This window comes from Fragaria vesca, linkage group LG5 (genome assembly GCF_000184155.1).
Source record: "Fragaria vesca subsp. vesca linkage group LG5, FraVesHawaii_1.0, whole genome shotgun sequence".
In the NCBI taxonomy this organism is placed as follows: Eukaryota; Viridiplantae; Streptophyta; class Magnoliopsida; order Rosales; family Rosaceae; genus Fragaria; species Fragaria vesca.
The window spans coordinates 25,163,096-25,176,104 of record NC_020495.1 but is presented as its reverse complement, the minus strand read 5'-3'; the positions used below and the strand labels follow the sequence as shown (position 1 = coordinate 25,176,104).

Here is a 13,009-nt window from a genome sequence, read left to right as displayed (position 1 = left end):
TTTTGATTAAGACCTAATTTTATAGATATCATGACCACCTAGCAACTAATTAAATATCAAGGACAACATACCTTCTGGTTTAGAACCATTATCCCACGATGAACCCTAATTAATTTTCCCAAAATTGCAATTTTTGAACCATCAAATATAAGCCCTAGTTCTTTATGTACCACAACACCCATTTCATCAATTCACTCTAAAACCCCTATTTTCATATCTAAACCAACGTTGCTAGCTTAGTGAGTTGGTGTCCCTGCAACGCACTGGGATCCTCTTGTTCTTCTTGTTTCTGAAGAACAATACGTCCTCTATTCTTCTCAGTGTTTTTTTTTGGAATTTTTAATTATTTATGTTTACAATTAAAATGAGGGTATTGTAAATTCATTTAGTTTTTGTTGAGAAAGAAAATAAATTCTATGTCATTTGCCACATCATTTGGGAAACTAATCATGACCATTAAACTTAAGTAGATCTAATGGCTGAAAAATAGTGTAAGAAATTGTGTAAAATAAGGTGTCCCTTGATCCGGACCCATATTAATTACTCATTACACCTTTTATTCACTCACTATACCTCTAATTCTTTTTTTTCTTTTTGCATGCGAACATCCATTCCCGACTTCCATTCTTTAATATTTTTTTTCTTTTTTCATTTTAATGCAAACCTCCATTCCCGACCTTGATTTCTTAATTTTCTTTATTTTTTGTATTTTTTTTATTTTGCATAAAATGATCCAGACTTCCATTCTTTAATTTTTTTTCTTTTTTCTTTTTAACGCAAACCTCCATTCCCGACCTTGATTTCTTAATTTTCTTAATTTTTTGTATTTTTTTATTTTGCATAAAATGACTAGACATTCATTTTTTGATCAAATTGTAAGAAATAATTTTTAATGACATCAATTTTCGAGAAAAGTTAATTCGAATCATGAAGAATACTATTCTCTTAAATATTAAAAAAAAAAACAAGGATTGTGTCTCAAATTTTATTTATCGATCATCAAACGAATGTTCTTACATGAACTATTCTATATTTTTGTTACTTTTGTATTTCTATTTTAGATATACTATTTTTTTTGTAAGTTTATATTTTTTGTTTTTATACTCATGATGATAAATTGTTTTAATAATTGATAGATCATAATTTGTAAAAAGATTATTATACTTTTTTTTTTTAATAATTGATAGATCATAATTTTTGTTGAAAATTTTCACTTTATATATGCATGTGACATGTATGATAATATAATATATAAAAAATTTAATAAGTATGTGGTAAAACTAGAAAATAAAAATCAATAAAGAAAATAATAAAATGCAATAATCCATTATGGCATTATTATTGAATTAGAAAGTTTAGAGAGAATAAATGTAATATTATTTTTTGTTTAATCAGTGTCTTTAATAGTCATTGTGTAAGAGGATAAATATGTCATTTAATAATTCATAATAGAGTGAGGTCAAGTGAGCAAATTTGGAAGTCCCAATACCCAATAGCCGCACTCTATAACATTACTGCCTCTCAATAAAGCATTTTATTGATTTTTAATACTACATAAACAAATTAATTGCCCCCCGCCCCCCGCCCCCCAATAAAACTTCTGACAGGTGTACGATATGGTTCCGGCAAGGTCTGGTCATACATTCAAAAAAGCCTAGTGAGATTTCGGTTTAATTAGAGAAAAGGCAACCAAACCGGCGTCTGGTGACTGTTAAGACAAAAATAACTCATGTAAATGTTCCCAAAATTATGAATTTTGTTTTGTGTTTAGAGGTGATTGTATTACCACCAATCTATTTCCTTTTTGTTTGTAGGAAATAATGGAATGAGAGTGAAGCACCCAAATTATGGCTTGAAAGTGAAGGAACCAAAGCTAGGAGAAAAAGACATAGAATTTGAGCAAGAAAACAAAAAATCAAGATTTTCTAGAAAAAAATTTCAGCACATTTTTCCGGTGAACTTTTCTGACGAGCCACCACTCGTGGAGGCCCTTGTCCCATTCACGGAGGATCATGGTGGTGAGGTTCTCCCACATTTTGAAATTCAAAACACTTGCCAACTTTTTACGTTTTTGGAGTGTTGCACCACATGGAGCCAAATTGTGTAAGAGTATTTTAGCATCTTGTCTCCTTGGATACCTAGTTGATTTTGGGAGCTTTAGAGACCAATTCCACACCACATTTTTGGGAGCCATCTTCATCTCTTTCATCTCCAAGATCCCCTTTCCTCCACACACCCACCATCTCCACCTCCATTTCTACCACCAAATCTCCATCTCCATAACTAGGCTTTTTAGCCAATTTGCTACCCTAACTTTCATTATGGTGTCAGTTTGCTACCCTAACTTTTTTTTCTGCTATTTTCCTACCCTAACTTTCGTAAATTAGCCGAATTGCTACCCAATCGTACGTCAAATCATCCAATTTTTGTTATGTTTTCCGTCTAGTGGCTACATGTGCTTATCACGTGAGAGGCATTTTCATCATATAATCAGACTTCCTTTAAACCCTCACACATCTGTCTCCTTCGATTCAGTTGTCTTCTTCGTATTCTTTTTCACTCTGATACAGATGAGAGAATCAAACAGATGAAACAAAAGATGGAAATCTAGCAAGGAAGAGATAGGATAATTAGGAAAACTTGGGTACTCCCGCATCTAAAATCAAATCCCAAATCGATTTTGGTAGTCTGGGTTCTGGGTTCAATTTGGGGAAACCGAAGAGCTTTCATGACGTAGTCGCGGGGTTTCATTTTCTATCAATATGGGGGACAACGAAAACTTTCCTACACTCTGTAAGTGCTCAAATTTTCAATTTGTAAGTCTATATATATATATCTCCCAATTGGGGGAATTTTAAATTAGGGTTTATATGTAAGTTTGTGTATTTTTGTTTAGATTTGTGGAGTTCCCATATTGTTGGTTTTGTTCGAACTAGATTTCATGAAAGTGATATAGGTTAATACTAGATTTCAATGTTTTTTTTTTTTTTTTTTTTTTACCTTTTACAGCTCTTCATGATGTGTCTGGTGGTGTTTTGGAAGAGTATGGTATTTATGATGTTGATTATACTGAATACACTAATGACGAATCGTATGAAAATGAAGACAATGATGAGATAGGTGAGGACCCTAATGAAATAGATTTTTGGATTGATGAGCATTATGTACAAAATGTAGAAGAAGATTTGAAGCAATTTGAGAAGATTGTCGTAGATGAAAGACCAAATGATCATCATGTAGAAATTGGAGAAGATTCATTTGATTATGAAGGTAGTGATGACCTAGGAAGTGTTGATAGCTCCCCCTCAAGTGAGAAGGCTCAAAAGAAACACTCTGAAGTTCAAAACATATAGGAGGCAAATTGATTTGAGGCATCCCCAAATTACATTGGGATTAGAGTTTCCTAGTATGAAGGAATGTAGAGAGGCTATAAGAGAGTATGCAATATGTATTGGGAAGGCCTTAACATTTGCAAAAAACTTCCGACATAGGGTGAAGGTAGAATGTAAAGGTGTTGCTGCAACAAAATGCCCATTCATATTGTGGGGAAAATAGGTCCTATCGTGAGGGTAAAAGAATTTGTACCAGAACATTCGTGTGGAAGAATCACCAGCAATTGGATTATGTTCATAGCCTTTACAAGAGAACAACATATGATAGAGCGTATGCTCACTATATATCCGCCATGTTTAGTTAAGATCTATGGCCTAAAACTAGACAGCGAGCCATTAGACCTCCAAAATATCACAAACAACCTGGAAGACCAAAGAAAAGCAGGATTAGAGAGGCAGGTGAGATCCGCAAGGGTGCAACCAAGTTGCCAAAATACAATGTTATTATCATTTGCCGAATATGTGGGGATGAAGGCCACAATAGAGCAACATGTCCTCATGTTAGTCATTTGCACTATATTATATAGGATTAAATTCAGTTTGCCCCCTCATACTTTATGTTAATAATCAGTTTGGTCCCATATCTTTTTTTTAATCACATTGGTTCTTGAAGTTCTATTTCACATCAGTTTGATCCAATTTTTGAATTGCCCTCCTTACCATGACGTCATGCGCTGAGTTGTCCACGACACAAGGGCCCAATTTATGACTTTGTCCCAAGAGTTTGGATAAAATGACCAAATTAGCTCTTGTGGCTTCTGTGATTAGCTTAGCTTCCGCAATTTTGTCTCGATGGTTTCAATTTCTATTTTCCCCAATTTCTAAACCCTACCCTTCAATCTTGTCAATTCAACGCCAGTCAATCCTCCCATCAGCAATATGCCCAGTACTGTGGCTTCCTCTGTTCGCCTTCGTTCCCATATCTAGTTCCCAATCTGAGACTCTTTCTCAGACGTGGTGTCGCAGTTGCAGTCGTTCTCTTGGGTTCAGTTCGCAAGCTTAGCTGCTGCCACCAGTGGCCTCTTCGGGTGCCGTCGGAGGTGTGGATGTTAGCGACGGAACCTATCTGGTAGTGTATGATTGGGTAATCTCTAGCCTCTATTCTTCTCTGAGCATTTTGTGATTTGGCTGAATGTTTTTTAGGAGATGGGGAAACAAAAGGTGATTGATTTGAAGGTGAATATACTGTGATATGAGATGGGTATGATGAGGTTGAGTATTCTGAGCTTTTATTTTGATGGTGATATGTGGCTATCTCTCAGATGCAGTAGGAGTTGGTAATTCCTTTCCGATTCAGTCTCCTCTCTCACTTGAATTATGGATCTCTTTATGGTCTCAGATGTTGTGCTCTGATTATCAGTTTTCCAGCTTTTTATTTTTATCAAAGTTGAAGTTGAAGTTTGAGATTGAAGAATTTTCTTTTTCTTTTTGGACTGGTGATTGTGGCTTGATAATTTTGGATTATGGATTGGTTCTCTGGCTCTAGTGTGTAGTTTATGAATGTATTCGGTGAATCAGTTTCTGGTTCCTTTGTTATTTGAAAGTTGTTGCAATCAATTGTGATTTGCCTCATTCGATTCTGCAGTAGTCTATTCTGGATATATGTGCTTCATCTGCCAATGGTTGCTTCAGTTTCATTCACTGATATCTCGATTGTGCATCAATAGTTTTCGATTTGTGCTTTGGCTTATCAATTTCTCTTGCACTCAACTCAGTTAGCATGCTCCAGTTATCTCTAATGTTTTTACAGTTGAGGTTTTTTTTTTTTTTCAATGAGGTTAATACACCTTTGATATTTTTTAGTCAGCAGGTTTATATGCATCACTGTGTTGCTCTCAAAATCATTTATGTTGATTGGCAGGTTTATATGCATCACTGAGGGCTAATTTGGTCATTTTATCCAAACTCTCGGGACAAAGTCAGAAATTGGACCCTTGTGTCGCGGACAACTCAGCGTATGACGTCATAGTAAGGAGGGCAATTTAAAAATTGGACCAAGCTGATGTGAAATAGAACTTCAAGGACTAACGTAATTAAAAAAAAAGATATGAGACCAAACTGATTATTGACCTAAAGTATAAAGGGGCAAACTGAATTTAATCATATTATTTATCTATGTTTATATGTATAGTTATATATGAACACATCTAATTATTGTGTACTTTTTTTGTGGGGTTTAAAAGTTTCTGATACGGCTTTATAATTATATGCTAATTTCATGCATGTTCAGAATTTGGTTGAACAAGTTCAAGGTAATCTCTCCTCACAGACACCAACTCAAGTGAGCACGTCAACACCAGCCAACACACCAATTCAAGCAAATGTGACTTCAAGAACACAAACTCAAGTGAGTACACTGACTGAAGCCAACCAAATTTCTTTCTATAATAATGCATGTTTAGAAACGTTTATTTGATAAAAAAAAAAATTGTATATTTGTGGGTAGGGTATGTGTGGAGGTAGAGCTGGCAAAGGAGGTGCGCTATGAGGTAGAGGTAAACAAAATAGTGCACTGAATCAACAAGAATATCATGTACCATCAGCAGCAGCTAATAGGGAGGTATGACAATGATTCTTTCATGTTTGATTGGTGCTTTTAGTTTGTTTCTTGTATTTATTTTCATTGATTTATATATGTATATTTATTGAACTAGGTAAATCGAGAAGGCCATGTGAGGCCAGTGCCAAGGCAATATACAGCTCTAATAAGCACACAAGCAACTGAAAATTGGCAAATCGGCTAGTACAAGAACTACACACTCTTCAATAGGTACACCATCAGGGTCGTGGAGACCGTAGAGGTCATGAAACTTCATAATCTAGTGATGGGGTGACCATTTTTGTGATATCCAAGTTGGGATAAAAACATTTAATTATATATCTTATGTAGAGACTATTTTGTGTAGGTTCATTGATCTTATTCTCAGACAAGTGAGATAAAACTATGTGATGTTTTTGTTTAATTTGAGTATGATGATGGATTGAATTGAATGATATCAGTTTTTTTTTTTTTTGGTAGGGTCTCATCCATAACTTGAAAATATAGATATATCAATTTATTTAATTAAATGATGAAAATGGCCCTCACTAGACGGAAAACATAACAAATTTTGGATGATTTGACGGTTGGGTAGCAATTCGGCTAATTTCAAAAGTTAGGGTAGGAATATAGTAGGAAAAAAAGTTGAGTAGCAAATTGGCTAAAAAGCCCCATAACTACCATTTCAACACAACACTTCTCTCCAAGAGCTTCAATTTCATCATTCCACATCACTAAGAGCTTGGACAAAGGAGAAGAAGACACCACCACTCATGAGTTTGGAGACCCATCTCCACCACCACCTCCGTTTCTGTCAATAGTCACTTCTAACTCTCTTGCTCTTTGTTTTGATGTATTTTATGATGTGGGAATTTGTATATCTTGTTACGAGTGAGTAGTGATTTTGTTGGCGCTAGGGTTGAAAGCCCTAGCCAACCTTGTATGAAATTGATGTGATATTATGTTTGACGCAATTTTCCAATACCATCTTCACATGCTTATTCAAGAGTTGAATGCATTTACATAGGTCTACTCAATTTAAGTTTATATGTTTGTCATGTCATGAAATTTTGTTAAGAGATTGGATACCTTTTAAGAAAAAACATGAAAACACGAAAGCACACCATGTGTGCATGTGAGGGTAATGAGTTAAAATCACCTAGACCTAGGATTGGTTTGCTTACTTGGTTATCTAAACTTTGATCTCTATGCATCTAGGAACATTAAAACGAGACTTACCTTGTAATAGGATGTGTTCTTAGGTAGTCAATTCTATACTTAACCGGTTAGAATTGATAACATCAAAGAGGTTTAGGCCTTAGTAGTCTTAACCAGATGCTAAGAGGGTAATTGGGTATTGGGATTGCATTACTTGTAGCTTGATAATCAATGCATGCAAGGGATGCTATGGTGGACAACCTAAGCTCTAACTCCCATCCATTTGTCAACAACTAGCATAGTTTAGCTTTGTTTATTTTACTTGTTTTAGTAGCTTCTATTTGTTCCAAACCAAACCAAATCAAAATCAATCACCACACATTTGCATATACCCACCATGCACTTTGATACCCTTTTGAGTCATTATTTGTGAATGTACATTTGCATATTCTTCTACCTTACCTTAGGACTTCTCTAGCTAGAGCGGGATTTCCCAATCCCTTGGGTTCGACAACCCCTACTCTAAAGCCCACTATTCTATTACTTGCCTCTTATACTTGGAGGTGGCTTTAATGCTAACAGCGACCGGTGTGGTTTCAGCCAAGTCTTCTCTCTCTTCCACGATCTCTCTATGCATGTTTAAAGAGGTGAGGCCAAAATAGTCTTAAAATAACTTTTGTGTGAGCTGATCATAGCTGTCTATAGAGTTAGCTGGGAGGCGTAAGAACCAGCTCAAAGCCTCTTCGGTTAACGTTTCCTGGAAAGCATGATAGGCTTGGGTATCTGTGTTACAGGGTGAGTCTAGCTGGGACTGGGAAAGTTCCAGGTGAAGTTGTGGACAACCGGTACCATTGTATCTTTTGATCTTTAAAGACTTTGGTTCTGGGGGTCGCTTATCTGCTTGACCTCGGGGAGTAAAAGGCCCGGCACACATGGATTGGGCAAGATATGGCCTAGGGGAGGATGACTCGATCCCGACGTTGAATCGCTATTCTAGGCTTGTCAAGGAATGGCTTAGTTACAACAAGAGTTGTGTCTAGATATCAGGGAAGGCATTTGACTATAGGTTACAGGTACCGATTGGGGTGGGTTGCGAAGGCGGCACATCTAGACTTTGGTGGATAAGGGGAGTACTCATATAAATAATGTTAGGTTTGGGTCCAAATGGCAACATGGCGTTAGTGTCGGGATTGGGAGGGGGCAGGGTTGTAAAGCTTGGCCCCAGGAGAGTGGAATTGGGCGTGACCATCTAAGAGGCTCGCTCAAGGGCCTCATTATAGTTGTTCTTGTGTCCAAGAGTGGCACGAAGGAGCTGTTGCTCTTTCTGCATTTCGTTAAGCTGAGATTGCAAAGCAAGGTGGTGAGTAGCATGCTCCCGAGCCGCTTGTTCTTTTAGGGCAAAATAGTCTTTTTTCATCAACTCGTATGCTATTAAGGTCAATTTGTCGAGTAGTGGAATTTCCTGTTTGGGTGGGTTCATATGAAGGTGGGGAAAAATTAAGTCGCCCTGGGACCCTGATGGTGTCCGAATCACCGGCACCCGTTGGAGCGATCTCAACCATAGCTCAAAGGAGTCAAGGAGGTCTTAAGTTTGACTCTCAATGAAAACACCAATTGTTTCTGGGTGAGCTCACGGTCCCTAGGAAAGGTTGCGTGTTTGTGGGAAATGCGTCCAACTCCCTTTCCCGTGTTCAACCTGTCAACAAAGACATAGTCAGAGGGCGACTCCGACTGTATCGGGGACGACTATTCCAATGCTTCAGTTAGAAATCATGACTTGATCAAAATAGGAATAAAGTGGAAGTCTGGACTTACCTGTTTTGAAGGCTTATGTTTGTTTTTATGCACTTGTGGGGGGGGTCCCTCCTTTCATTTTTGATGTGGGAGGCCTTTGTCCCATTTCTAGAACCACTTTCCTTGGTCTTTCTTTTTTTTTTATTATTATTCTTTTTTGGAATAATATTATTTTGTCTATAAACGAGTCACGAACAACCTAGTACGAAGCCCCTTTTTGGGCTTCCTAGCCAATAGGACACAAATTAGGATCTTTTAGAGTATTTGTTGGAATGAGATCAGTGGGGAGGCAGATGGGGGCGATGGAGCAGTGAGGAAGGAGACAGCGACGCCGTCGGAACAGTTGCGAGGGTGAAGGAGAGAAGGTGCATCACGTGAGGGAGACCACTTCCTAATTTAAACCGAATGAAGGCGTGAGTGTCACGCTCGTAAGTTAACCTCGGTGTATGTGGTCCGCGTACCATGCTAGACAGTAGACGCTCTCGGTTTTAACCTACACCCATTGTCCATTGAGACGGGTCTTTTAACTCTTTTTCAGATTTTTAAGCGGGCCGGACTGGACTTTTGCGGTTTTACCCATCAACCCATTTGGTCTGCGCGCTAAATGATTAGGAGTTTAGGACTGCTCCTTCGTTTATTAATAAAGAAGATGGAAATACGTGGTGATAGAAAATGGCGTGGTTATCCTCAACCTCAGTTTCTGGTTGCGGCTGTCATTACAACCCTGGGACTGTTAGGCGGCCGCGCTGTTTGGTTAATGATATCAGGAAAAGAAACAGTAGTAGCTCATGGACAGCGCTATCATATTCTAATTGCCTTGCTCTTTTTCAATACAATCATATTCGCAAGCCCATTCATTTCGGTGCCAATTGCACAGCCAGTGGTGGTAATGAGACCACAGAGCTCAAAGATTCGTCTGACATGGTTGACTGCGTGGGAACAGGGCAAGACGTAGAGTGCGTGGTGACAGCCCAAGGAGAAGAAGATCGTGGACTGGAACTGGAATTAGTAGAACAATTGCAAGAATGGGCAGTGCTGGTCTCTCCCTTCTTCTTTTGGGGTACGGCTATGGTGGCCATGAAGGGCATTCTGCCAAAGACCGGCCCTTTCTTCATCTCAGCCTTCCGTCTGATTCCTGCTGGCTTCCTCCTCATCGCCTTCGCTGCCTACAGAGGCCGCCCCTTTCCTTCTGGCCTCACCGCTTGGCTTTCTATTGCGCTCTTCGGCCTCGTTGATGCTGCTTGTTTCCAAGGATTTCTTGCTCAAGGTTTGCAGAGGACGTCTGCTGGTCTGGGCAGCGTGAGTTACTTTACCTAACAACTATCACATTTCATGTCTACACCCTTTTGACCCTGGCATTCATTACAGGTCATAATTGATTCACAACCTTTGACAGTCGCTGTACTTGCGGCCTTGTTCTTTGGTGAGTCCATTGGCTTCCTTGGAGCTGCAGGGCTTGTTCTTGGTGTCATTGGACTTTTACTTCTTGAGGTAAATCTTTTTGCAATCACTACACTTCTTTTTTTTTTTTTTTTTCATTATGGTAATTTTTAAAAGTCAACAAGCAAATTCCCCAACTAATGTTAGTGATTTTTAAGGGGTACGCTGAGATGATGCATTTTCATTCAATTGTTGTTGGAAAGAAATGAGGTTGCAATAGTATCAGCTCAAAGGTGCCGAGTTGTTTTGATATAGCTGATCTGAGGTTGTATGTGAGCGTAGAGAGCTGCAAATGGATATTAGTCATGTCAGCTGTACAGTTTGTTATGTTTCCAGTTTATGCTTTAAGGGAAAAGGAAGTTGCATATTTATGTATGGAATGTTTACATTACTGTGTTACACTCCATCTGAGAAATATATACTTTATATTAGATTTTATTAGGTTTATAGGCTATGCCGCTTTACTGTCTTCAGGTTACTCACTTAGAAGAGATATTTGCAAACAGTTGATTCATTGATATATTAGCACTTTAGCTGCGGCATTAAATTTTTTTTTTTTTTTTTTTTTTCTTTTTCCTTCAGGCACCTTCACTTGCTTTTGATGGAAGTAACTTTTCATTGTGGCAAAATGGGGAGTGGTGGATGCTTCTCTCTGCTCAGAGCATGGCAGTTGGTACAGTCATGGTGCGTTGGGTTTCCAAGTACTCTGATCCTATTATGGCGACTGGATGGGTAGGCTATTCAACTCCCCTGATAATAACTTATAGTTCATATAGTGCATCCTGGGTTGGAGTACTTTTTTACTGCAATTTCATAAGTATGAGCTACCATTTTAAGCATTCCTACCTTCTTTAATTTGTGAAATTGTGAAATTGTGATGCTACATGTAATCAATAATTGTCACTACATCCAATGATTGAAAAAAGTTTGAACCCTCTTTGTCACTGAGCTGCATTTGAAATTCACTATCCCGAGGATTACCAAGTCAGCTAAATTAACTTGGCAAACTTGTGCTAGCTTCTATACTATACTTTCCTAGCTTTAGATAAATGAGATCCATATTTTACTACCCAAGTAAGTAAATTAATGTTTTGCTTTGAGTTTTCATCTGCTCATGTTTCTTAGGCTTTTTTCCTTTTGAAAACGATTATGTAATTTTGTGCTCAACTCTGGTCCAATAACTATTAGCTTGACTATCTGAATTACAGAAATAAAAAAGTGGCTGGCCTTGTTGGATCTGAACTGGTATAATGGGTAGGGTATATCTGGGGTCAATATCCATTATGATTGACCCCATTATGATATATCTGGGATCTGAACTTATTTTTTTTGTCAGTATCCATTATGATATATGCTGTGCAATATAGGGAAATATGAAAGTCAGGGGAGATCTGTGGATCCGAGTAATTGCAAACACACAAGTGAATGTTGAGCGTGCTGCAGTGCATGTGGACCTTGAGGCATTGTCACCATTTGATGAAGAATACAAGAAGAAAACCTTTAGGATTCATCCAAGGCCTCGTAAATAAAGGTCCCAAGGATGAAGCCCTGATTAGGCATCCTGTAGGCGATGATGGCCATGGCCGGGATCTTGCTTGGGTTGGGAATAGGAAGGTTTCTTCATTATGGAAATTTTATGACCTTTATTTTATACTAGTTATTCTAGAATATCTTAGCCTTTATATATGAGACATTGTGACCTATTATAGTTCATAGTTGAGTTAGTAAAATTAAGAGCTTTTGCTTCTCCAGGTTTTTGTGATGCAACCAACTCTAGATGCCCAAGGCCTTTCTATGTGTGGTGCCTAGAACCCTATTGGTGTGATGTTAGTATTCTAAAACCATATGGGTGTGATGTTCCTCGCCCTTTCTTCTTCCTTTTTTTTTTCCATAAGATTCCTCTAATCCTAGACAACCAAACCCTTAGAACTGTAGAATTTGCAGAGAAAACCCTATGCTATAGATCTGTTCATTTTTGTACCGTGTCACCATTAGAATCATTTGGTATGAATACACTTACAACTCAGATTGCATCTGGAATTCAGTCAATGCAGATGAAATGATAGATTGTGTGTAAGCTTTAGACCGTTACATCATACATCCCATATTCTATGCAATTCTGAAAATAACGCTTAGAGATGTATGTTACTGGTTGCAGCATATGGTTATTGGCGGCCTGCCTCTTGTTATAATATCCATTCTTAATCATGACAATGCTGTCAGTGGGAGTCTCGTGGAGTTCACTGCAAATGATACATTGGCTCTCCTTTATACATCCATTTTTGGAAGTGCCATCAGCTATGGTATATACTTCTACAGTGCAACAAAAGGTCTGTTCTATGTTTTTATTATATTTTATCTGTTTATTATTTTGCCGAATTCATTTGATTCTTTTAATTTCATTACCAGAAAGGAAGACAGTACAAATTAGTGGACAATTTATCCACTAATGAAAATACACCTGATTACCCCATCTAGAAAACCAAAAGTAGCAGATAGATAGAAACAGCCATATTAATTATACTGAATCTCATAAACCACTGTATCCAATTTAAAGTATCAAGAAAAAAAAAAAAAAAACTAAATAGCCTTTACTTGAAAGAGATAAAAAGACCCATAAATGACGTCAGAATTTGGCTTTTTTCCCGGAAGAGGTCCGGCTTCTCCTCTCCACATTCTCCACATT

The 13,009-nt window shown here is 37.8% G+C and overlaps 2 protein-coding genes across 4 annotated transcripts in view; both read left to right on the top strand.

The window, feature by feature from the left end:
- The first annotated feature begins 4,186 nt into the window (after positions 1-4,186).
- Positions 4,187-6,385, top strand: LOC101308093. Of its 3 annotated transcripts, XM_004300433.1 has the most exons (6): positions 4,349-4,461; positions 4,536-4,669; positions 5,254-5,360; positions 5,623-5,739; positions 5,839-5,952; positions 6,047-6,385. In XM_004300433.1, exons 2-5 carry the CDS (start codon positions 4,630-4,632, stop codon positions 5,878-5,880), a joined length of 306 nt encoding a protein of 101 aa, XP_004300481.1. In that variant the 5' UTR covers positions 4,349-4,461; positions 4,536-4,629; the 3' UTR covers positions 5,881-5,952; positions 6,047-6,385. The 3 variants fall into 3 exon arrangements, 1 of the variants encoding a protein (XP_004300481.1); XR_184753.1 differs by lacking the exon at positions 4,536-4,669 and having other exon boundaries at positions 4,187-4,476; XR_184754.1 differs by lacking the exons at positions 4,349-4,461; positions 5,839-5,952; positions 6,047-6,385 and having other exon boundaries at positions 4,583-5,421; positions 5,623-5,648.
- A 3,168-nt stretch (positions 6,386-9,553) lies between these two features.
- The window catches only part of LOC101307795 (uncharacterized transporter sll0355-like), a 5,382-nt gene continuing 1,926 nt past the window's right edge, over positions 9,554-13,009 (top strand). Inside the window, exons 1-4 of the mRNA XM_004300432.1 lie at positions 9,554-10,182; positions 10,252-10,374; positions 10,906-11,055; positions 12,482-12,653. Of these exons, the coding sequence (XP_004300480.1) occupies positions 9,556-10,182; positions 10,252-10,374; positions 10,906-11,055; positions 12,482-12,653 (1,072 nt within the window). The 5' untranslated portion in view covers positions 9,554-9,555. The remainder of the gene's footprint in view (positions 10,183-10,251; positions 10,375-10,905; positions 11,056-12,481; positions 12,654-13,009) is intronic.

Bases quoted from the DNA above. Each gene is read 5' to 3' on its own strand.
- LOC101308093 (XM_004300433.1), top strand. From the start codon at position 4,630: ATGGTGATATGTGGCTATCTCTCAGATGCAGTAGGAGTTG. The intron at 5,361-5,622 runs GTAAGGAGGGCA...ATGCATGTTCAG, and splicing joins ACTCAGCGTATGACGTCATA to AATTTGGTTGAACAAGTTCA. The intron at 5,740-5,838 runs GTGAGTACACTG...ATTTGTGGGTAG, and splicing joins CTTCAAGAACACAAACTCAA to GGTATGTGTGGAGGTAGAGC.